This window comes from Arvicola amphibius, chromosome 1 (assembly GCF_903992535.2).
Source record: "Arvicola amphibius chromosome 1, mArvAmp1.2, whole genome shotgun sequence".
NCBI lineage: Eukaryota > Metazoa > Chordata > Mammalia > Rodentia > Cricetidae > Arvicola > Arvicola amphibius.
The window spans coordinates 34788972-34813356 of record NC_052047.1 but is presented as its reverse complement, the minus strand read 5'-3'; the positions used below and the strand labels follow the sequence as shown (position 1 = coordinate 34813356).

The 24385-nt window shown below is 40.5% G+C and overlaps 1 protein-coding gene across 2 annotated transcripts in view; it reads right to left on the bottom strand.

The window, feature by feature from the left end:
• Positions 1 to 24385, bottom strand: part of Atp8a1 (ATPase phospholipid transporting 8A1) — a 213162-nt gene that overhangs the window by 130890 nt on the left and 57887 nt on the right. For both annotated transcript variants that reach the window (XM_038327824.2, XM_038327841.1), the window contains 7 exons: positions 19692 to 19761; positions 18164 to 18291; positions 13343 to 13454; positions 11869 to 12034; positions 9796 to 9923; positions 7553 to 7630; positions 6279 to 6367 (listed from right to left, as the gene is read on the bottom strand). In XM_038327824.2, coding sequence (XP_038183752.1) covers positions 6279 to 6367; positions 7553 to 7630; positions 9796 to 9923; positions 11869 to 12034; positions 13343 to 13454; positions 18164 to 18291; positions 19692 to 19761 — 771 coding nt within the window. The remainder of the gene's footprint in view (positions 1 to 6278; positions 6368 to 7552; positions 7631 to 9795; positions 9924 to 11868; positions 12035 to 13342; positions 13455 to 18163; positions 18292 to 19691; positions 19762 to 24385) is intronic.

Below are 24385 nucleotides of genomic sequence, written 5' to 3'. Positions count from 1 at the left end.
AGTATCAACTGCAGATGCTGTAATCATAGCCAAAGCCACTGAAATGAATGCAGGGCTGACTTGAAGGCACTTCCTCTGGAGAATCACCCCGTGGCCATTTACTGGAAAACAATGAGAATATGATGTGTGACTGTATCAAACAGTTAAGAAAAAAAATGAAATAATCTATGCCGTGATATTTGCTTGAGAATAATAATGGCAGAAAGGCACAGGTGGGATGAAACTGGCCCAGAGCACATACCTTTAAAACAACTGACAGGGACAGTTATTGGTTCTGCTTATCCTTAAACTTTTCAAAGTAAGTTTTTTTTAAAAAAATATACATATATATATATATAAAATCTTTTGAAAATATGAAAACATTATGATTACATGAGTGTTGAAAGCAAAAGGTGTTTTTCTTTCTAATCCTCTCGAAATTTATACTTTCAGTTTAGATAACGGTTTTTAATAGAAAGGTGTTTGTCTGCAAGATTCCATGCCAAATTTGAGAGAAACACAAGTCCTTAAAGCCTATGGTTGTGTGATAGAGTGAACCCCCTTCATAGTCAGGCTCCACTGGGCTTAATGCTGGTTTCCATGTCTGCTGGTTGTGGTCTTGGGCAGATTGCTTACTGGCTTTTCTACCTAAATTCTATCAACTTGAAAATGACCGTGTCACAGATATGACGAGGAGTGAGAGTAAAGCCTCTGGTTAGAGCTCAATTCATCTTCAAAGTTTCCCACTGAGGCAAGTGCTATTGTGACCACAGTTTTCCAATGAGGCTACTCGGGCCACGAGTAGCCTGTTCTAAGGTCAGGTCAAGATCCAAACTTCGGGGGTCAGAATCCAAAGTTCACATGCATGGCTACTCCACACGACCTTACACAGAACCTCACAGATCTGTACCCCCACCTTTGCAAGCCTACAGGTAATTACTTGACAGACGGAAGACCCAAAGACACAAAGAGAGTCATAAAGGCGACACATGTCTTTCCTGGTGTTAATTTTTTTAGACAGCAACCTTCTTTTAGATTCAATGGCAGGTTAAAATATACAATTTGTGAAAAAGCTTGGATATTTCACTTGTGACTGATGCCACGTAACATCCTCTGCTCACAGCTTTTAATGATCTGGGTCAACAATATAAATGTTTGGAGAAGCTAAGAAAACCAAATTATGTCTCATAAGAAGATATGTGTATTAGTTCTATATTACTAAACAGGGTTTAAAATAGTAGAACTATTGTGCTATAGGCAAGCAGCAAATGAAAAGACACATAGGTCCTAAAAAAAAAAAAAGCCTGAGGAGCTTACTCAGATGACACTCAGCCCCAAGTCAAAGAACACCCAATAAACACGGTAACTAGAGTCATAGGACCAAAGAAGCAGGGGTGTATGCAGTGCTTCGCTTGAATGGCCAACCGATGATAAAATGTTCCGGCAAAGGTATGGAGCTCTGTGTGACAGGCATTGACGGTGCCGCTTGTCACACGAATCAAACAGCTGCCTCCATCAGTAAGCAGCCTTGGGCATTAGGAGGTTTACTACAAACTCTTAGCAATCTCTACTTCAGTGAAATAAAAATCTGGTAGGCTGAACGCTTATTTTGTGGCTGGAACACAACGAACAGAGGGACTATAACTTAATCATAAAGTATATGTAATCCAAATACACAGAAGAAAGCCTCAGTAGTCGCAAAAAATCGGTATTCTCAAAAAAAAAAAAAAAAGCTTTAAAGGAATCAATTTCCTAAATTTTATTTGCTACCAAATCATGACAACTCACACAAAAACAAGATACACTAAACTACCCTAGATAAAAACATAAAACCCAGGGCTGAAAGGATTTTAAAGTAAAAACAACCCAGAAACTTCCCATAGTAGTGAAGCTACGCTGTGTTTAATAAACCTAAAGTGACACTGACGTCAGGATGCACGATGTGAAATTCACAAAGAATCAGGAAAAAGTGAAAAAAAAAGTGGAACTAAAGCGAATCATGCGGCGCTCACTATTAGGTTGCAGCTGGGGGAGTTCAGAACACTTGTGCTGTCCACTTCAAGGTCTTCATTTTACAGACATTAGAATAAGGAACGACACTTGTACTGCATGACGTGGTCCAGCTCAGGCAGAAGGGGGCAGTGTGGAGCTAAAAAGCACAAGCAAGCTTTCAGAGCTATAGCGGAGCGTTCCCTGCCCCGGGGAACTTCGGAATCAATCCTTACAGGTAATAGATAAATAATACAAGACTCTAGCAACTTTCAAGCTTTAGAATATGTGTATGAATGTTTTTTGAAAGAAAAATCAAAGATACTTAACAGAGTTTAAGAAACATGCACCGCAGAGCATCATCACCCAGCACCTGTGAAGACTTCCCGCGAGACCCGGGAAGCTCGTTTAACACAGCCATGCAAGGGAACCTTTCGAAGAGATCAAAGGACCAAGTAGCTTACCATTCATCAGGCGAGCACCCATAATCCTCAGGTTCGGGGACATGGCTTCAAGAGGAGGGACAGAAAGAGAGGGAAAAAATAATCACAGAAAGGCTGGAAACATAAAACCATGAATGAGGGAAGTGCTAAGAGACGGGTTTCTAGAAAGTTAAGAAAAATGAGCTTTTAGTTGGATCTGAAGAATGGTGGTTAGTACAATGAGCAGAACATGAGGATTTATGGTAACCAGGTGGACTTACAAAGGTACTCTATAGCCCAGAATTGATTGATGCTCAGAAGCCAGAATTTAGTAATAAATATGTTTAAATTTAGCTGCTTAAACATAGGCTATAAAGCCCGTAGGACGTCAATCATTTATACTTATAACCACTACAAAGTATTTTAACAACACAAACATGCTAGTCACCTAGGGCCCAGAAAAAAAAATCTGCCAAATACTTTTCAGGAAGCTTTTACTGCCTTGGGACAATAACTTCGTAAGAGGGGACAGGAAAGTACAAGTTAATTGTTACTTTGTTTGATTAAATGGAACCACTGATATTCAAAATAGTCCACTCATCAAATAATTTTTAATCTTGAAAAATGTTTTCATCGATACTTTAATTTTACCCAAGAGCCCGTGAAGCATGAGAAAAGATCCCTGGATACAGTCCATTCCAACCTCCACATGACACCCAAAATACCCATCAGAGTAGATTTTCTTATTTCGCAATTCTTTCATTACACATGATAAATCAGCATCTCTCCTTTAAGTTAAACTTACTATATACAGGTAGAGTTCAAATGCACAAATGATTCTCGATAAGCACTATAGCTGCTGGAAACTTAAAGACTTAATTAACTTCCTAAATACCTACCCACTTTTAACCTACCTAGCTAGAGCAGTGTCTTGTACTTCCAAAACATTAAGTTTCCATTTAGGAATAACATCCCCTCCATTACAGCAGTCACAATGAAAGGAATCCTTTAGCCCACTATTCTTTCCTGTCAAAGGCTTGTGTTTATTGTTTTGGAGGAAACACTCACCCTGACCATTTTGGGCTGGATTTCCAGGAAAGGTGCTGGCCTGTGGCGATGTACCATGGAAATGGGCTATAGAACCAAGGACAATCACTTGTGATTAACCTCAAAGTTTGGGCTCCAGCCCTGGCACTATCCAGGGGAGCGCTGGTAACTGTCCAAGCAGGAAACACTGGAGGAAGGTCCTGACAGCTTGCACTGGTATCGTATCCCATTCATAGAGAAGGTCCTGATAACTTGCATTGGTATTGTGTTCTGTTCATGGAGAAGGTCCTGTCAGCTTGCATTGGTATTGTGTCCCATTCATAGGGAAGGCCCTGACAGGCTGCATTGGTACTGTACCCCTGCTCAAGGCTTCACACCAGCACTGGAGCTAGTGCTTCCTAAGTCATGAGGCTTACCAGCCCCAGAGCACAAGGGCCACAGTGCCTGCCCCTGAGTCTGGTGCAGCCCTGGCAGAAGTTGAATGGCATCCAGAGGGTGATGGGTAGCAAGTGACTTGTCTGTATGAGTTGCCATGAAGACAAGTCTGTGTGATCATGTCTGGCCTGGGGAGTTCTTCTCGTAAATTCATTCTCAGATTTGGGCTAAGGACCACTATGTGTAGAAGCATCCCTTCAGCTTATTACTCTATCCTATGCCATCTGAGGCTTGCACTGAATCTACTCCATGTTAGCACTGTTGTATTATAATTAACTAATACCTATCGACCAAGGTTACGCTGTGAATTCTGTGTGGGAACCATGTAAACTCGGTTAATTAGAAGGTTTCTACCTAACAAAGAGCCACCTGCAGAAGGAGGCAGATTAATATTTGTTGTAGGTAAATGAAAGGTCATGATTGGTCACCAGACACATGAGCAGGCTATAATCTAGTCCTTGGGGCTGGGTGAAGGATAACTGCGAAGATTTTCCTGGTAGATCTCTACTCAGGGTTGTAGAATTAGCTGATCTATCAAACATTTTCCTAAACAAAACCTCCATGTAAACTACTCACATACTATTGTTGTTAAGAATCTTCATGTGTTTTTTCTAAAGAGGGAGGTGCGTGGTTTAACACTAGTCAAATGTCTGATCCCCCAAATAAAAATAAAACAGTGTAGGTTCCTGCAACCCACGAGTGCACAGTAGGGTGGCTGGCTGTGACTGACTCTTTTCTGTGTGTCCCCTGTGGGAACAAGCAACAAGACTACACCCCTGATAATTCACATATGAATTTATTATACATAAAATCACACTGAGACCTATGGGCACTAACACAAATGAACAAATCCCTGGTGATGGTCGGAGGTGGCTTAACTAGCTGAAGTGTGGCTTCCAGTATTCTTGAAAGCATGCCGCAACACCTGAGCAGAACCCATTCCTATTATATTGCTGATCACCTGCAAACAAAGGGACTTCTCTTCTAAACACGATGCTAGGGGTCCACAGCTTGAAAGGACCATAGAGGTTCATTTTATTGAGTTTTATTAAAGCTTTACAGAGTTAAGAATATCTGAAAGGGAACCATCTAAGGTCGCAGGAGGGAGTCTAAGACACGGCTCGGCTCTAGGATTCACACTTTATCTCTTTACCTCAATTTTAAATGTTCTCACAGGACGTTCATTTCATTGCCCACCTGTCAGGACTGGCACTTCGCTCAAACCCAGGCTGTCCTCCCACACTTTGAGTGATGAAGTTACCGACAGACAAGGGAAGAGCTCCACTTCTGCCCATGTGGCCGGGGTTGATTGAGACCCTATTCTGAGCATAAGGAAAAGCCCTTTGCCTCTGGCTCAGCCATGTGTAGAATGTGTAAGTACTTGCTGTCAAAGAACGTGACTATGATTCTCCTGCCCAGGAACAATTCTGGGGAGGATGGGGAAAAGCTGTTTTGTCTGAGAACTATCAGGCTTCAGGATAAGGAGAAAAAAAAAATGCAAACTGGAAATATCAGTATCCTTCCCGAATCAAAAGCCTGTCTCTATGGTGTGGAAAAGACATCAATTGCTGTATCCACAGGCTGAAGTCATTCTGAATCAAACTCTCTCCTGCCCTTGGGAACAAGCATATTGGTCTCTGTTCCTGTTTGCAGACACTGTACATAGGAATAATAACAAATTCAGTTTAAAATGTTTTCAAAACAGAATACCCCTTTCCCACTGACTTGCTGCTTAAAGGCACCACGTGAATGAAAACAATGGGTCTAAGCCAGAAATGCCCAAAGCAAGTAAGTGTGATTAAGACACTAATATTACTCGCCTCACTTCAGGTAAGGATAGTTGCAAAATCTGCTGATAAGGCTAGGGCCACTCAAGGCTTAGGTAGGCACACAATAAGACATAAAATAAATGGATGCCACAGTCAGTCTGAGGGACATTATCACTGCTGTTCTTCAAAGTGTCCCTACCTCCTTCCTGTCACCAGCATTTTAGATTGCTCTGGGACTGCAGAGGAGACAGGATAAAGGATAAAACAAGAGTAATTGTCAAAGCACCGTAGTATTATTTAACTTAACAACAGACGAAGGCCCCTCTGCAGCTTCGTCCCACATCTCCGCTGCACCCTGACTTAGGTCAGAGCGAAGGGAAATGGTTTCTTATCGCCAGGCCCAGATGGCGACCTTACAAGGCCCTAAATACTGAGAGACATGGCAGTCATTCTCTACCGCATAGCATCCCCCAAGGAAAGCAAGACCAACTGTAAAATACACAATGAATCCACCCCAGAGTAAAAAGAACTGCTTTCTAGACTAAAATTTTAGACTCGAACCCTCCTTGCAAATATTTCAAACTGATGCAAGAATTAAATGTGTATTTCTTACACCAAGTAAAGGGAACCCACTCACCCATAAGCCACGCCCGCGATGGTGCACTTCTTAAACTGCATTACATTGCACGTCAGGGTCCCAGTTTTGTCAGAAAAGATGTATTTAACCTATGAACAAGTTTAAAATCCTAATTAATATTTCAGTGTTTTAAAAAAATTTAAAAATGCTCCTCTTGGTGTCTTATGCATATCAGGCAGTGAGCCCTACCTATGAGCTATATCCATCCTGGCCAGAAATGTTTTATAGAGGGAAGAAAATGTATTTAAATTATACTTTCTTTAAAAGTCAACTTTGTTCTACTGTGGGGGTATAATGATGCCTATAATTGCTTCCAGTACATTCTTTAAGGAGCAATTCAGCTCTTTTAATATTTTAGTGATCAATTATTTTGTATATGGATATTAATGTATACTAGAAAAACTAGAGTCAGAGAGAAATCTGCTTCAGGATAATCTGAATTTTACAGAAAGCTTCACTGCTGTTTTCAAACACAGACAGTACTAAGACCTAGCCAGTATTTCTCAAAATAACAAGAAATTCTACGGTTGGCAAGAGCTTGTGCAGTTAACTTCAGACACCATCTAAATTGGTAAGGAACAATATAATCTGTTCTAAATGCAATTTGAATAGTTTGCATTGGAAAGTGGAGGAAGAGACAACAAAAACTCTTTTTCAGTTAGCATCTATAAATGGTTACACACACACACACACATACACACACACACACACACACACAGAGTCAACATGTCACCTAAGGATGCTTCAGTTAGTGAAGGATGCACGTATGATGTGGACACCACAAGACTATATCGCTTGCCTACTGAGGTCATAGCTGTGTGCATTTTATGATGTTTACATAATGATGACATCTCCTGACAATACACTGCTCAGAACAACCCTTGGGAGGTCATCAAGGCTCTATACATTAATAAGGTCTCAGCTATAAATCTAATCGGACTTCCTATTGGAGTAGACTCATACAACTTAAAACTTTTCCTTTGTTCTGGATGAAAGTCCTATAACTCAAAAACAGCCAATATTTTCATCAGACTGCCTGCTAAGAAACATACCTAGCCTTTGCACAGTATCTCACCTTGAAAGAAAAATCTGTTTACTGTTTGAAAATTTTGCTATGAAATATGACCACCATATACCAGGCTCTAGCAAATGCATTTATGTAAGTTATTCAAACAAGGGAAAACGAAGAGCCGCTACTTCCTCTGAAGTCACCACACAAGGCAGAAATTCTACCAAATCTCACTTCTGATCCAACTGTGCCAGTAAGAGCTTACCTGGCCGAGTTCCTCATTCAGATTAGATGTCCGGGCCATTGCTGCAGTGTCTGTGGGCTCATAGTGCATGTCAAGATCCTACAAAGAAGTAAGTGACATCCTTGAATACAAGGGGCTGGGGGACTGGTCAGCAAAAGAAATCATTTTGTTTTCTTCACGTTTCACAAGTCAGCACTGGACTGCTGAGCTCTGTGTAGCCACTCCAGTTCCTTGCTGTCTGTACACGATTCTATGTGGCCGACCTTAGAAGTATCCAGTGGGGAATGGTTGGCTCTCATTGGAATGGAAAGGAACAGCAGTGAGAGCTTGCTGTGGAGTCAGATAGTCCACTTACTTCCATTCTTCATTCTCAGCAAACTTAACCTCGCACTGGGGTTAAGTTATGCAATACCCATGAAGGGCTCCCTAGAGCGATGCGAAGTGACTGTTCAGGGACGCTTGCTAGAAAGGCAGCTAATGCTTTCATACAGTTAGCTCTTCAAGCAAGGGGAAAAGCTCTCTTGAGTGACCACATCTGGCTGAACTTCCCAGGCTAAGTCTCTTTTTATACAGATACTTGACAGTCAACCGGGAAAGGTATAATTTTATATTTCTTTGAACTTGCCTTGCACCCAGGAACCATCATCCAACCCCAATATGTGAGAGTTTTTACAGTAGAATATTGCATTAACATATCGGGCCTGGGATCATTGGGTTTCGCACCTCTCCTGTCTCTGTTTCTGGAGCAGGCTTTTGAGTTTACATGTCATGTTGGAAGACAGACATTTGCCAAGTGAGTTGTGTTGAGAGAGGAAAAGAGAGGGCTCACACAGATCAACCTGGAAACCACATGAAACGCAGACAAGCTGGAGGAGAGGAGGGGGTCTGAGTCAGGAGGGACAGGCATGACAGAAGAATAGGCACGATAGGACAGCTGAGGGTAAACATTTTCAAAGCTATCATTCGGGAATCCATACTGTTTAACAAGACAACCGGCCAGAACCAGAATCCAGGAGACAGTTATTGATCTCATTTTCGCCCAAGGAGAAAGCGGGCTTGTCAGGGTCATCACAAAGTCTCTGCTGGCTAAGAGGATAGTTAAAAAGCAAGAGCCTGCCAGGCTAACGCAACATTACCATTATATATTTGAAACCAATTCTACTTTTTGAAAATCCACATAAAAAATAAGAACTTGAGTAGTCATTTGATCATCATTGCGCTCTTACCTTATTATGTATATGAATGAGAGCCCCTCGTTAACTTTAATTTATCTGCATATATAGCTCAATTCTCTGGCACACACTCCCTGTGTGAAGTGAACCATGCCTGATGCTCATTTCAAATTACTAAATTACACTGATCTTTTCCCAAACATAAGAAAGAGGCTGACATTTTAGCAAGATCACTCACCACGGGAAGACAATGAACAGCTGCAAACGTATCTTTGGTTATATTTTTAAACTACCGACACTGCTCACATCCAAAGCTTTAAGATGAGTTTGGCACATAAAAAGTGAAATCAAAATTTCTCAAAAAATTGACTTTTTGGCAAATAATGCCTGAAAATATAATTTACACAAATCCATTAATTTTAACTAAGATAAAACGGAAAGAATAAAACAGTATTTGATGGAAAAAATATAGAAACCGGATGTTTAATACATCTCTCCTATATTAAAATCATCAATATAATAATTTAAAAAGGAAACCTATGCACGCCAAAATCATTTACAGAGTTGAAAGCTAGATGGATGAGCAAATCCCTCTGCCATGGTGGCAGAACCACAGTTACGTGCTTGACTGCTTAGAAAACTCTTTGCCTCTAAACAGGTTCTTGAGCTGCACAAACACCGTGTTAAGCACCTTGTTAGTGTTCAGAAATGAAGGTGCACGAAGTCAGGTGACTGGACAGAGCTGCTTATGTGGTAAATTACGACACTACTTCTACAAGACGGATTTTCGGTTCCAAACGCATGGTCTCCTTCCTCTACAGACACTGTGTATTCACAACAGGCTTCCTGAACTGGACATCAGTTTTCCTCAGGATGTCTGGTGTTATCAATTTGCCTGACTCTGAGCAGACCATGTTAAAATTATATGAGGCTTAAAAACTACCACCACAGAGTCATCAAAAATGACATACAGTTAAGACTTAAAGTTTTGTTTTTTACCTCCACAAATCAAAAGACCCCAACAAAGTAAATTTTTAAAAAGGACAACATACATACTTAGGAAGATGACATATAATGCAAATTCATATTTACCCAATTTATGAAGTATGCCTGGGTAAATTTTACCACTTCTAATGTAACCAACAAGCTGATGGGAATGAGGTTGTTGAAAAGGATAATGAAAGTCAAGAAGTTCAGCCCGAAATTACTAGCGCCACCATCTGTTGGGGAGAAGGGAGAACATCATTTATAACTTTTTATGTCTGCAGTGAGGATACCCGAACACCACAAGAATTTCCTATGTTACACAGCTAGGCAAAGACTTTGCTAATAACATATCCTGATTCTCAAACCTGTACTTCAGTGCAGAATCAAAGTTCCTTCATCCCTTTCTCTAGGGTCCCACATGAGGGACTGAACCAACTTCAGACTGACAATAATCAGTCTATACCTGATATGTGTAGACGATAAATAACACAGTGTAATAACTACTTACACAGCATATACTGTACATCATGCATATTAAGTAATCTATATATGACTCACAGTACATGACAGAATACACACAGCACAAATACTGAGCCATTTAAATGAAAGGCTTGGGCTATGGTCCCTTCCTGGTGGCCTAGAATCAGTTCCAGTGCTACAGAGAGACAGCTGTACTTGTATTCAGCATGTTAATCCTATTAAGCTCTCCACAGTGTTATTAAAAACTGCAAGAAATCCGGCATAGCGCCTTTAATCCCAGCACTAGGGAGACAGAGGCAGGTGGATCTCTTGAGTTCAAGGCCAGCCTGGTCTAAAGAGTGAGTTTCAGGACATCCAAGGCTGCTATACAGAGAAACCCCATTCCGTTCTGGTGGGGGCAGGGGAGCACGGTGGCATGTGGTGTGCGTGGATGAAAGAAAAGCCATTGGTATTGCACATCGTGCTCCAATAAGGAAGTTCAGAGATATCAGGAGGGTTGAAGGTTTGTAAATGCAAAGTCTCAATTGGGCGGAAGACTTCTATGTAAATTCTTTAAAGCATTTTCAAAGCATGGTTCCAAAGCAAACACAATAGCAACTAGAACAATTCAAGCTGTAAAACACTTCTTATTTTTCCAGTACTGTTCTCCCGGGAGGCCTCATGCATAGTCAGTAAGCATTACACTGAGCTGTATGCTTAGCTACAGGAGTGTTATTCATGTGTAGGTAAATTAGCCTCCTAAGTACATTAACTTCTTCCTCCTCAATAAGGAAAATAAAACAGGGAAGACTAATATAGTGTAAGGAATATACACAAACAAATTGATTGCAGTAATAACATTTTTTCCATGCTGAAATAATAAATCAATAACTATAAAATAACTTGGAATAGCTGCAAAGCTAACTAAATGTAATAAAAAAGTTAGATAAATGTAATAAAAACAGCTTTAAAAATCTGTTTTTTGTTTTTTCCTGTAAGACTACTGCAATTCGTTTTCACACTTTGGGGAAATTATTTACTGACTAAGTATTCATCACAAGGAAATGCAAGCTCATTTCCTAGAAATACCCAGAGGGGATATATTAAAATGAGAACAGCAAGAGAATACATATTCCAGACGGAAGTGATTAAGACCACTCTCCCTGGAATAAAATAAACATTTACATAAAATTTCTTTTACCGAGTTCAAAGGAAAGCACATTTAAAGGGAGAAAAGAAAGAAAGAAAGAAAGAAAGAAAGAAAGAAAGAAAGAAAGAAAGGAAGGAAGGTAGGAAGGAAGAACATTCAGTTCAAACATTTTTAAAGCATATAAATTATGCTTTCATAATATATTCAGTACTCATAATTTTCTCCACACATCATCTCCTTTCATGAGTTTAACTGCCACACTTAATATATTTTAGAGGGCAGTTTTTGTTTCGTGTATCATGTTAATGGTTATATTTATAAAACAGTTTATACTATTATGGAATGGAGGTATGTTTTTAAGTATTTTGAAGTTTTGAGAACCTAAATTTTACTCACTTTTCCTGGCAATCTATTAAAAAATGAAGAGAAGACTTCCAGTTATCCTAGCCACAAGTTTTCTTTCTTTTCAGAAACAAGAGGACATTCCTCAAACTAAGTTAAGATTGATGGAGAAGCAAATGTCTAACTCAAAGGGGAAAAAATAAGGAAGTCAGCACTTCGTTGCTCACAGTGTAGATGGAGGTACCAGTCTTTCCCAGAATGCCTTCGGTTCCAAATGGCCGCGCCCACAGAACAGATAAGAGACATGGCGATTAATATGCAAAATAAAATCAGAATCTGTACATTTGTAATCCGTTCCACATTGGAGAGCTTAAGTGGCGGACTTGTGGAGTTCTGTAAAACAACAAAACAGAACGAATGGTAAAACCGCACAGTTAAGCACCGCTTACTTAGTATTCGATGAGGCTGACAAAGTCACAACTAGCACTTGGGCTTGAGCTGTAAACTCTTCCAAACACACGATAAGTACAATAAAGTGCCCACGGCTGCCACCTCTTTTTTCTTACCACGTACACCTTTTTTCTGGGCTGTAAAATACTGAGAGAAAGGGGAGGCTAACATTCATTTTGCAGACTGTGTCAGGCAGGTTAAGATGTCTGCTTAAACAAACAAGATCTTGCCACAGCATCCACTCCCTGCCTTTGCTTAGAAAAGAGACCAAGAAAAAAGGCCCACGGCTCTGCAAACATCTCAACATCCAAAGGCTCTCTGGTGTCGCTCGGCAACTGTGTTACTGGACGCAGCAGTAGTTCAAATCAAATCATCTATGATCAGCAACAGCAGCTGTAGCAGCAGGCTGGCTTAGGAGGCAGAGGCAGGGGGACCGTGGAGTAAGCCTGACCTATGCAGCAGAGGACAAGGAAGGCTTCTCTGCTCTATGTGATGATTCAGTAGTTATGCCAGATCTGTGCTAACCGAGCAGCCTCGGGACAGAAAAGGAAATCTCTCATGGTAAATATTAGTGAAGAATGACAGACTTGATAGCACAACCAGGGTAGGAGCCCTACCAACCATCTCACCTGGAATGACAGCAATGTCACACCTGTATGATGTACAGGGACACTGCTCCTTAGAGTAGAACTCCTATTAGTATTTCAAAGTGAGTTTCCTACACTTGCTACACTGAATACAGATAGTATTACAATGGAGAGATGAAGCTCCCATGGGTATAGAAAAACATCAGGACAGTAGATGGCAAAAATAGTCTTGGATGGAATGCCATGGGGAAAAAATGGCTCTTTAATTTATATTATCTTTAAATTTTATGAAACAACTCCAAGTTTAAAATTTGATCATTGCATTATAATAAAAACATAAAATAAATACTTTAATGCAGACACTGGTACACAGACCACTTGAAGTGAGCAACAGCAGTTGGAAAACACACACCACCGTTGGGTGTTCTTGCATCATGTTCTTGCATCTTGGGAGAAGTTTCTCAGTGTTCCCATGTGTAACAAGCTCTTCTCACAGGGAAGGAATTCCAAGATCTCATTCACCTTGTTCCCCATATGGGTGCGTGGTATGAGACTAAGGAATATCTGGCTGATCTGCTCTCTTTGGGCCAAGGGCACCAAGAATGACGAATCATGCATTTCCAAAAGAGTTAGCCTCAAAAGGTTTCATAGATAAAAGTCCCACCTGCATCAGCTTGGTGTCATGTCCAGTGTAGACGACTATCCCATGGACCCACTGAGTATTTCTTAACTGAGCACCTCGAAGAAGAATCTGGTCTGCTCCCAGGGGGACAGTGCTGTGACAGAGTGTACTGGCATTAGAAATGACATTGTCCAAGATGCCCAAGAGCACAGCCGTCACAGTTTTCAAGGTCCTCCACCACGAACTTTATTTTTGGAAAGGAAGCATTTTTTTTTCCACCAACAATGATAATTTTCCAATATAACTGTTGGGAAGACATTGGTTTTGTCCTTAAGATCAGACTGGCCATTTCCTATATAGCTTTACTCTCCCTGGGGGACTACAAGTATCCCTCAAATATTCCAAAGCTAAAGCTCCAACCCCCAACAGTGATGACATTTGTAGTCGTACCTCTACCAGGCTGAGTTTTAGGTGGATTCAGGAGGGTGAAGCATTCTGATGGGATTAGTGCCCTAACAAGACACCTGAGAGCCTTCTTTGTCACATAAATATACACAGAGAAGGTGTTTTTGGCCAGAGGCAAAGATGGCTTTCATCAGAGTCATGCTGGATAATTTCCATTATCCAGATGGGAAGAAAAACAAATTTCTACTGATAAAACTATCAGGTTCTATCATCAAGGCAGAGCAACCCAATATATTATCTCAAATAGCAAGCAATGCTTGGGGATGCAGGAGCTGATCTCACATACGATTTTTCCTGAGTTACTAAGTTGACTTACGTTTACGTAAAGTTTGGAACTGGTGGAGCTAAGGTATCTGTCTCTACCCTCTCAATAAACACACACAAACACAATTTTTAAATTACAGACTACTTTGTATACAATCAGGGCTCAAAAAACAACACACAGTAAAATAAGCCCAAAGCTCACTCTGCGTTCTGGCACCATCATCCCCTTTCTGAAATAAGGGCCTAGACCTAAACCTTACAGCATTCATTTTACAGGACTAGTGTCAGTTTCCCACGCAATACAAACATATTTCCCATCAATGGTAATTATTTTGAAGCCATGTGCTTACAAGACTTTAAATCATATCTTCATGAATAAGGCCCAGGTTGGGTCTTTTGTGTGTATCCTCTAAGGCTAACCGTGGGGCACGTTTTTGGGGTGCGATATATAAACTTGACTCAAGAGTACTAGGCACTATTGCAGGTGTGCATTGAGTCAGTTGATGCAAATGGAAGACCCAAAGTTGAATGGGTCAAAGATTCTTAATTACCATGATGGTTTTCATTTAACAAGAAAGTAAAATGTAAAAAAAAAAAAGTCTATAAAAAATATAGGACTTGTCAGTTTGAAAAGGCTGTGAAGCTGGGGGAATTCTGTTTCTGGTGGACTTGGGTGGTTGAGTCAGCTTCTGAGGCTAGAGATAGTTTGGGCATTGGAGCGTCTTTCAGGAAATATACTCTACTGGCTCAGTGCAATCAGTCCGGATGTGTGGGTTAGAGCAGCCCCTGCGGGAGTCCTCAGGAAACAGTCTATTTTATCCCCATCACTTACATCCAACAGCAGCCCTTAGGGCCCCTGGGGATGGGAATGAAACTGAGACCATTGTGTGAAGGAATATAAATGCCTGAGGACTGGTTATTATGTATGAAAAAGAGGTTTAATTTTGAGTCAATCTGCAGTTATCACAATGGAGGCTGAGTTGCCAGTATGTAAACCCTGCAGGAGACAAAACTATATTGAAACCACAGAATTCTCCTGTATATATGTAAATATTTGGAGTACACTTCAGGATTAGGGTGGTGGTAGGGGCTTTGAGGCTACAGCAGGTTCCACAAAGTCCTTGAGAAGTTGCTGGATTTTGCTCTAGGGCATAAGTATACCCACCAATCCTCACCTATCTGAATGGGCTCAGCATCACAGCCGACATACATTTGTTGCTTCCCACTGCCTCCCACTGTACCTTTTCCTCTTGGAGCACCTGCCTCACTCATTCATTTCAAACTTTCTGATAAAATTAAGCATATTATAAAATTCCGGTGTCTTAAATCTTGGCACTATCACAAAAAGTTTTCTTCATGCCACTGATTTGCTTGGCATTAATTTAATGAGAAGTTGGTAAGGAATGGAAGCCGGCCAGTTAAAAATGTCAGACTTGAGAAATGATACTTGTCCAAATGGCCAGATTTATCATTAGTCTATAACCATATGTTCAAGGAAAGATTACTTTGAAAATTCTATAATTAACATTTACCTCAAAGATCATAGGAAGTTTGGGGGGACTAGATATGGGTGTCTGTCACCTCAGGATATGTGTCACGTGTCAATTACTTAGTATCTTATCATTCATATTCTAATAGTGAGAACATTGATTGACAACATTCCTCTAGGGTGTTGGACCAGAACATCTAGCTGATGCTTACTTGGCCATCTACTGTGTAGAGGAGGTAGGGCAAAAAGGGAAAGAGTGAAGACAGGAAGCAGAAGTGGGGCAGCACACACCCCATCTCTGTCTTGTGTGGTTCTGCCTGAATTCTTTGCCTTGCATTGTAAACCTCCTTGATAAAGAAGCCTACGCTTGCTACAGTCAATTCTTCTCCATGATGTCAGTCAGGCTCATCCTGTTCTGATCAAGGGCCATGATCTCTATTCAATAAACCAAAATGTTCATGTTCAGCTACATTGCAGTTGGTCATGAGTGACAGCTGACCCAACTTTATACCTCTCTTTCTTCTTGGAAGTTTCTTTATTCTTTCTTGGTTTTCATCCCATTAACTTGATCTCTAGTCCCTGCTCTTCTCTCAACCTCCCAATGTTAGACAGTCCTTGGGTCTTTTGATTGTCCTGTTTATATTCAATTTCAATGATTTTTACAGCCCCAGTGAGGAGTTTAAATATCTATGTAAACTACTCTCAAAGTTCAGACATACACACACACACGCACACACACACACACACACACACACATAGTTTTTTCAAGACAAGATCTCTCTGCAGCTTTGGAGCCTGTCCTGAAACTAGTTTTTGCCAACCAGGCTGGCCTCGAACTCACAGAGATCTGACTGCTCCTGCCTCTCGAGTGCTGGGATTAAAGGCCACCACTGCCCGGCCAGATATACTCAAATGCTGCTTGCACACCACAAACATATTAAAGTTCAAAACTAAAGGGATGATGTTTCCCCTCCATAACTCACTCATGGATCCCAAGTTTGCTCAGAAAACCTATAATACCCTACAAAGCCTTATGTTGGCTTTCACTTCAATTTCTCTTCTTCCAATCTCAGTGATTCAACTATTTTTTTTTGTCCAGAATCTTCTGCTTCAGATGTTCAAATCACTAAGCTCCTAACCTGATTAGAAAGTGATTTAAACAATCACCATTGTTCAAATGTCACCTAAAGGAGGCTGATTTCAATCACCCCGAGAGATTCCCTCCTGAGGAAATTTCCTTATCTAACAGATTTCCCCACCTCTTGTCCTATGCTGAATCTTCCCAAGGCTCTATTTTTTTTAAATTAATAAAGGATAAAATTTTCTTATTTATTCATTTACTTCATCTACTTTACTACAAGAAAGTAAGCTTACAAAATCCTATATATTTATATATTGAAATTCAATCTTTAATATTGTAGCACTTAGAATGTTGGTTTCTTGAGAAGGGGGTGGTTAAGTCTTGAAATTTCTGCACTCATGGGGCTGGGGAAATGGCTTGCTGTGCAATCATGAAGGCCTAGTTCGATTATCAGAACTCATATTTTAAAAAAAAGCCAGGTACTGGTTGTGTTTATAATTCCAACACAGGGACTGGCAGACAGGTACATCCCTGAGGCTTCTACCCAGCCATTTAGCTCACCAGCCATTCAATTGATGAGCTAACACCAGTGCAAAACCCTGTATCAGAAGACAAAAGTGGCTGGCTCCTGAGGAACGACACCTGAGGTTGACCCGAGGTCTCTTCATGCACGCTTTTCAACACAGGTGCAGTGTGCACACGCGCGCGCGCGCGCGCGCGCACACACACACACACACACACACACACACAAACATGTATATGAGTTATGGTCTTGTGACTGGGACTGAAACATTACACAAAGGATGCCCGAGGGTCTCCACCATGCGGGGACACAGGGTACAATACTTCCCTTATCAGCCACCAAATTTGGTGCCTGGATCTTTTAGACCTATGAGTAGTGGATTTCTGTTGCTCAGAAATGTTTGAATTTTAAGTAATTTTGTTGGCGTGAATGAATCAGTGAAAGCACACAAGCAAAGATATTTATCTGATTTGCTTATTTTGGCTTCTGTAATATTTGTAAATTGTCGTGGTTATCAGGTACATATGAAATTCTAGTTGAATGAGTAAGAGTAGAGATAAGGAAGTTGTAGGAAAGATGGGAATCAGGTAACAAATAACAGTGACTTTAATGATAGTATGGCCTAGACAAAAGCATACGGAGTTATACAACAGAGTCAGACAGAAGAGATAAAAAAATAACCAGCTGTGGTACAGTTGAACTCCTCAAGGCGTCCCGAGATCATAGGAATGCACCATAATCATGGGCATTGGAAAGTTCATGGCAAGAATCTCAGTCAAAGAACCAGTCACAGGCTATTTAACCACCAAAGAATATTCCAGAATCCTGGAATATCACTGACAACATCTAACTGCCAGACTGGCAGGAACATGGGAAGGTCCTGGACTATATTATATGAGTGGGTCGGGATTCAGCCTCCTTCCAGAAGTATGTGAGTCAGAAAACAGACATGCTTAAAACAAAGGTGGGAAGTATTCACAGTGAGAGCAGAGGAAAACCGTATGGGCTACAGGATTACACGGTGAAAGTGAGTTTACCTACCCATGTCCATCCAGCCTTATGTTCCCAACAAAATCATAGAGATGTCGGTTTGGGCTTTCACACTCGATTCTGCCGGAAATTCTCATCAAACTGTCAATGTCCTTGATGTCTGATGTTGCTGGCAAGCCCTGTTGGAATGTTTTCAGATAAACAGAGTATTTTAAGTAAGTACTGTGAGGGTGGGGGCACTCTCCAAGGTCTTACAGACAAGGATATCACTAGTTTTCAAGTACTTCCCTTCCTTTTAACCAGTATTGTCAAATTATAATATATCCTTATCAGTGTGAGCATGGACCTTTAGTAGAGAATAAGGTAACTTCTATGGAAGTTCTAAAGTACCCAGTGCACCAAGTAAAAATCAATATTTGCTGCTGTATACTCTCCGTGTTTTAAAGATAGAGTCTAGCGAAAGGGACAAAACACAGGCACAGTCTGTTCAACATGGCAGTTTGTCCATCCTTCCTCTTTCTCCTTCTCTTACTCCCATCTTGAGAGGGAGAACTTCTGAGCAGTCCTTCACCCAGCTGGAGGTGACAGGCACTGAGACCATCCACTCAGCCATCTGACTTCAGTTCCCTCACGACACCCAGTTCTCTACCACAATCCAAACACTCACTGGCATTGCTGTCACTCAGCAAGAAGTCAGGGTTACGTATTTTAATCCCGCCCCCTGAAAGCTTTAAAAACAAAATCTCACAGTTGTTCTGTGCAACTTTTCACAGAATGAAAAGCAAATCAGAAATATAAAATAATTCAAATCTCCAAGATAAATGTTTCTGAAGAGCAATGAAAATTTTGGCTTGTAAGTATGGCAAACCCAATGCTAACTGGGGGCTAAGAAAAACAAATTAACATGCAAAGAGCTTAGAACACTGTATGGTGGTGGTACTTATCTTTAATCCCAGCATTCACAGAAGCAGGTGGAGCTGTGAGTTTGAAGCCAGCCTGGTCTATATATTGAGTGCAGGCCAATTAGGGCAGGGTATATTTGTATGTATTCTCTCTCTCTCTCTCTCTCTCTCTCTCTCTCTCTCTCTCTCTCTCTCTCTCTCTTTCTCTCTCTCTCATACACACACACACAAACATTAAGAACTGCTACTATTACTATTATTATCATTCAAGCATTGGCTATTATACAAAATAGTATTATAAATAATATTTCATGGTTGGTCATATTTATCCAGTAAAGTAAATCTGAGTCCCACAATACTTAATCCGACCAGCTGAGGAAACATTTTTCACAATGGTTCAAAGAGAAAACAGTTCTAATTAGACAGATTCACTCTTAGACAGTTAGAGGGTTTTTTTTTTTTTTTTTTGGTTTTTCGAGACAGGGTTTCCCTGTAGTTTCTAGAGCCTGTCCTGGAGCTAGCTCTTGTAGACCAGGCTGGCCTTGAACTCAGAGATCCGCCTGCCTCTGCCTCCCGAGTGCTGGGATTAAAGGCGTGCGCCACCACCGCCCGGCCCAGTTAGAGGTTTTTAAATACACAGCAGAACGCAGTGGCTGGGAGCTGATGGCAGAACTCACCTGTCTAATTTTCAAGTTGGTTTCACCATCTAAGTTGGATGTCTCGATGTAGCACATGGCCTGGGGTTCACTGTTATTTGCAATTGAGAAACACAAAGATTTAGTTGGGGAAGGAAAGGAAGGTACCAACTGCCATTGATCTAAGAGCTCAGACTCACCAAAGCCATTTGTTCTAGACAAAGCTCTGGTCACCTAGCTTCTTGGTGATTCTCATTCTAACAGCAAGACGGTATGAGGCAGAGCTACTCATGCACGAGACTCATGGATCAGCCTTCCAGCCAGGAGAACCCCAAAAGCCACTTCCTGACAACACTCGGTGATGAGCTTTAAGACCACATTCATGAGGAGCCACACTATGTAAACCGCTTATCCATATAGACACAACACAGACTGTTCTGAAGTCTAACGGAGGTTTGTGTCTGGATTTATCTCTAGCTTAGAATGTCCAGTCAGGCTCCATGCTCATAGCCCACATGTAAATTGGTTATGCAAAATGGTTGATTAAAAACTTCCAGATTGTTCCTTCCACAAGCTTGCACTTACTACTTTAATCCTTTAGCTGTGATGACAAGATCACCCAGACCACACACTACTAAGGCTACTTTTTAAAGGATGTATTTTTACAAAGTGACATTATACTTTATATTTTTTGGCCTAGAAAAAAAGAAAAAAACTTGTTTGAGAGGTGTGTGTGTGTGTGTGTGTGTGTGTGTGTGTGTGCGTGCATGCATGTTCATGAGTGGTCATGTACATATGTGTTTGGGAGGTCAGCGTATAAGCTCAGCTATCAGTCCTCAGGTGCTGCCCACCTATTTTTGAGACAGGGTCTCTCATTGGCCTCAAACCTGCTGAGTAGACCAGGTTAGCTGGTCAGTGAGCTCAAGGGATCTGCCTGTGTCTGTCTCCTTGGCAGGGAGCTTGCAAGTGTGCACCATCACACCTGGGTGCTTTCATGTAGGCTCTCAGGACTGAACTCAGGTCCTCAGGCTTACGAGCAGGCACTTTATAGACTGGGCTATCAACGCAGCCTGACTGAGATGTCTGAAGCAGGAAAATACTAAAGCCAAAGGCAGTCCACCTGGCTATACTGCCTCGTGTCCAGAAGCTGGCATATGGGAGTGCCGGAAGTGGATTCTGTATGTGGTGACTGTGTTCTCCAGTTTTGTCAGAGCATCTTATTTTATTTTCTTGGCTGCTGCAGACATGTGAATGTGGCTGGACCGTAAATTTAATCCTCAACTCTATAAAAATGCATTCTGAACATAACATAACCCAAGGAGTATTCTTAAGTTAAAGCATTATCATTAACACTTGGCTACATAATAAGCCTAGTTTGTTATCTGAAAAAAAAACTAATAATATAAAAGAAACTTACAAGTCACAAATATTGGAAATTTTTAATCAACTTCCAATTTGTACATGTGCAAAACAAACTGCCCTAAGTGCTGGAAATGGGCATTTAGTGTAACTATGTCACCCTGAAATTAAGAAAAGCTACTTAAAGACATAGACATCAATCAAATTTTATAGATTCATTTTAAAGTAACGTCCCACCTTCTCCAATTTTTTCCTAAGAGCTTTTCTTCCATATAGACTGCTATTTCCCAAGCAGAGAAATCTTTCCATATTTCTATTTTCACTTCCAATTATTCCAAAAATTATTTTTACCTCATGGTCAAAATAGTTATTCTCACTCTGGCAACTGTCCAACTTTCTAATTTCCTCATATCCATTTGAAACCTAAGTGGTTTCTCAAACTATGAAACACATTTCCCTGCTAACAAAGAAAAGTGGCAACGAACAAAACACTAACTGAACTGTCGGTTCTCTTTCTAGGCAATAAAACTTACTAAAATGCTAGTAATAAATATACTTATCTAAAGCCAGTCTTACAGTAAAAAGAACAACATTCTAACACTGCCCTCCATACAAAACAGCTTTAAATGACTAAGAAATTAGGATGTTTAAATGCTCACTTCTACTTAACGTGGAGCCAATTAAATCACCCTAATTTGGAACATTCCTAATGATGATTTAGGACAGGTATGACTGCAGGGCTGTGAAGAAGCAGAAGTGTCGGGAATCATGCTAGTTTATCAATACTTAGCAAGTCAGGATAACATCCAAGACACAGACGCAGAGCAAGCTTTTTTGATTAGTAAGTGGAAAAAACGAAACAAGATGCAGATCACGGTACAGACACCAGGGGACGCTGACATGGACCACAGCAATGCGCGCTTGCTCACAAGTTACAAGTGGGATAAAGACCGGTCCCCAAGCATGCAGCACGAAAATGAACGACATCCAGCCTTGTGCAGGGGTCCTCAATAAACCCTATACAAGCCCCAATTTTAGTCGCAGTCACTGCAGAAATTCCACAGAACTTGAGGAAAATTTTGAAATAGGGGACTAAGAAAACATGCTTACAATGTAGTCAGCTTTCAGTGGTTGTTTCGGGAAAAGCTGAACACTGTACAAGAACAATATGCTGGAGAATCAGCGGCAAAAGTCTTAAAGTTGATGCATATTGTTAAAACATATGTGACTGGTGCAAAGGAAATCAACATCTCTTGGCCTCCTATTGATAATAATAAGAGCTCCGTCTGCCCAGCCGAGGGACAAACGGCATCCAGCACGGTAATCACAAAGTGCCTTTAAAACGCCTCTGATGCGCGTCGTCCAGAGTCTAGCAATATGTGTGCTTGGCGCTTTTAAGGAAGCGACCGAGCTCAACTGCGTTTGGGCGCCATTGTTGCTTGGTTTAAGGTGAGGACCCGCGTACACACACCCTGTGTGACTCTGTGGTTCTGACCTGGAGGACAGACTGATGAGATCTGCTGGGAGGTGCTCCCCATTGGCCACTCTCACTATTTCCCCCACTGCCACCTACACGTCCCAGTTTAAAATAATTAAAATGGGAAGAAAAAAAAGAACAAACAACAGAGAAAATAAAAACCAAACAAATGGACAAAAGAGACAGAAGGTTTGAAATTATTATAGAAAAGAATTCATGTTAATAAAAATGTCTAATGCCGATTTTTTCAAAACTTATTTTGATCAGGCCTGAAGGTAAATGAAAATATTTTACATCTAGAGGATACTTATTTGGTTTTTAAGCCCAATTTTTAATTTCTAATGTGAAAAGTTAATATTGTTAAGCTTACATATAAGTATTTCTTACCAAATCAAATAAAAACATTTTAAAGAGTTATTTTATCTTACAGATTTCTTTTTGTAAAATTCCTCAATTTGCTGCCAACACTATGCTTACGCCTATCAAATAAGCAAAGAAAAAAATTTAAAACTATGTGTTAGCTATCTGAAAAACAAGTATACTACATTAAGCCCCCTCTCACATACTGCAAAAGTAATAAACTCTGTTCTGATTCCAAAATGTTTTCAAAGTTGATTGCCTCCCTATCATATTAACTTTACTGGAAAGCTGCACAGATATCCGTCTTAGGCAGTTAGGGGCATGACTGCACCATTTGGAGTCATTTAATAATTGATAAAGTATAAATAACATATTGTGCTTTACAGAGAGTATAGGAGGGTAAGCCCTTGTGTCCAGAGAAAAGTCTGATTCGAAGAGGGAATGAAAAGGCCTGACCGACAACTTGCCCGGACATGAATTAAATAAAGTCCTGGTTGCACTGTGCCATATGCTTTTGTCACATAGTGGTATCAGTGGCCACGTGCTAAAATTTCAGTTTGCTCATTTCAAGTGGAAAGTCAGTGAAACACAGTACTTTCAATGAAATTCTAATTCCAAGCCTAATTCCAAGCCACCTCAAGCTCTCACGTAACCTAGCCAATCAAGTCCATGAGCAAACAGTTACATTGCAGAAATGCTCCCTGACGATGTTCTGGGCAGTAGCTGAGAACACAAAGTCTGACTTAAGGACAGTCCTCTGTACTACACAAAGATGCTAGTTACAAACTCGAGAAATAAAACTGCCCTGACTTACTTCAACCCCTGAATACCTGTTTCTATAAATAGCCAAGGAGCTACTAGCTTCCTGATTATGATTTACTAACTTGTCAAATATAAATATTCAATCATTTTAAACCATGACCTGATTAAATAGATTTTGAAAAAAGGACACTGTCCATATTTTTATGTGGATTTTACAAATCAAACTGTCCAAGGAAATGATGATAAACAACCTCAAGAATATTAAAAAACATTTCTTCTTAATTTATTTTTGGACTAGTTTTAAGGTTTTAAATCCTAAATTTACATAAGGACTAGTGTGATAGTTTTTAATCCTAAAGCCATATGTTCTGAATACTGATTCACAACTATCTTAAACATGAATACAACAAAAATGATCTAAATTCAGTAACAGAAAAGACTAAAAGAAAAAATAAAGTACTCATTTTTTTTTTTTTTTGGCTAGAAAACTATATCATTTAGTAAGGTACAATGACAAAAAGAAATAAACCACTCATCGGTTCTCTTGTACCATTTCACCATAAGGAATAGGAAAGTTTGCAAGAGAGATGATTATTGCACCATAAAGGAATTCATGAATGAGGACTGAAAGAGAAAAATCAGCAGAGCCCAGTCTATGAACGACATAAAGTCAATGACAGGGAATCTTAAGCCGAGTTAGTGGTCCACACACACCACAGGATCTGGATGTAGCCAGAGGAGACTGAGAGGAGATTCTCAAGCTTGGGCTAGGTAGTAC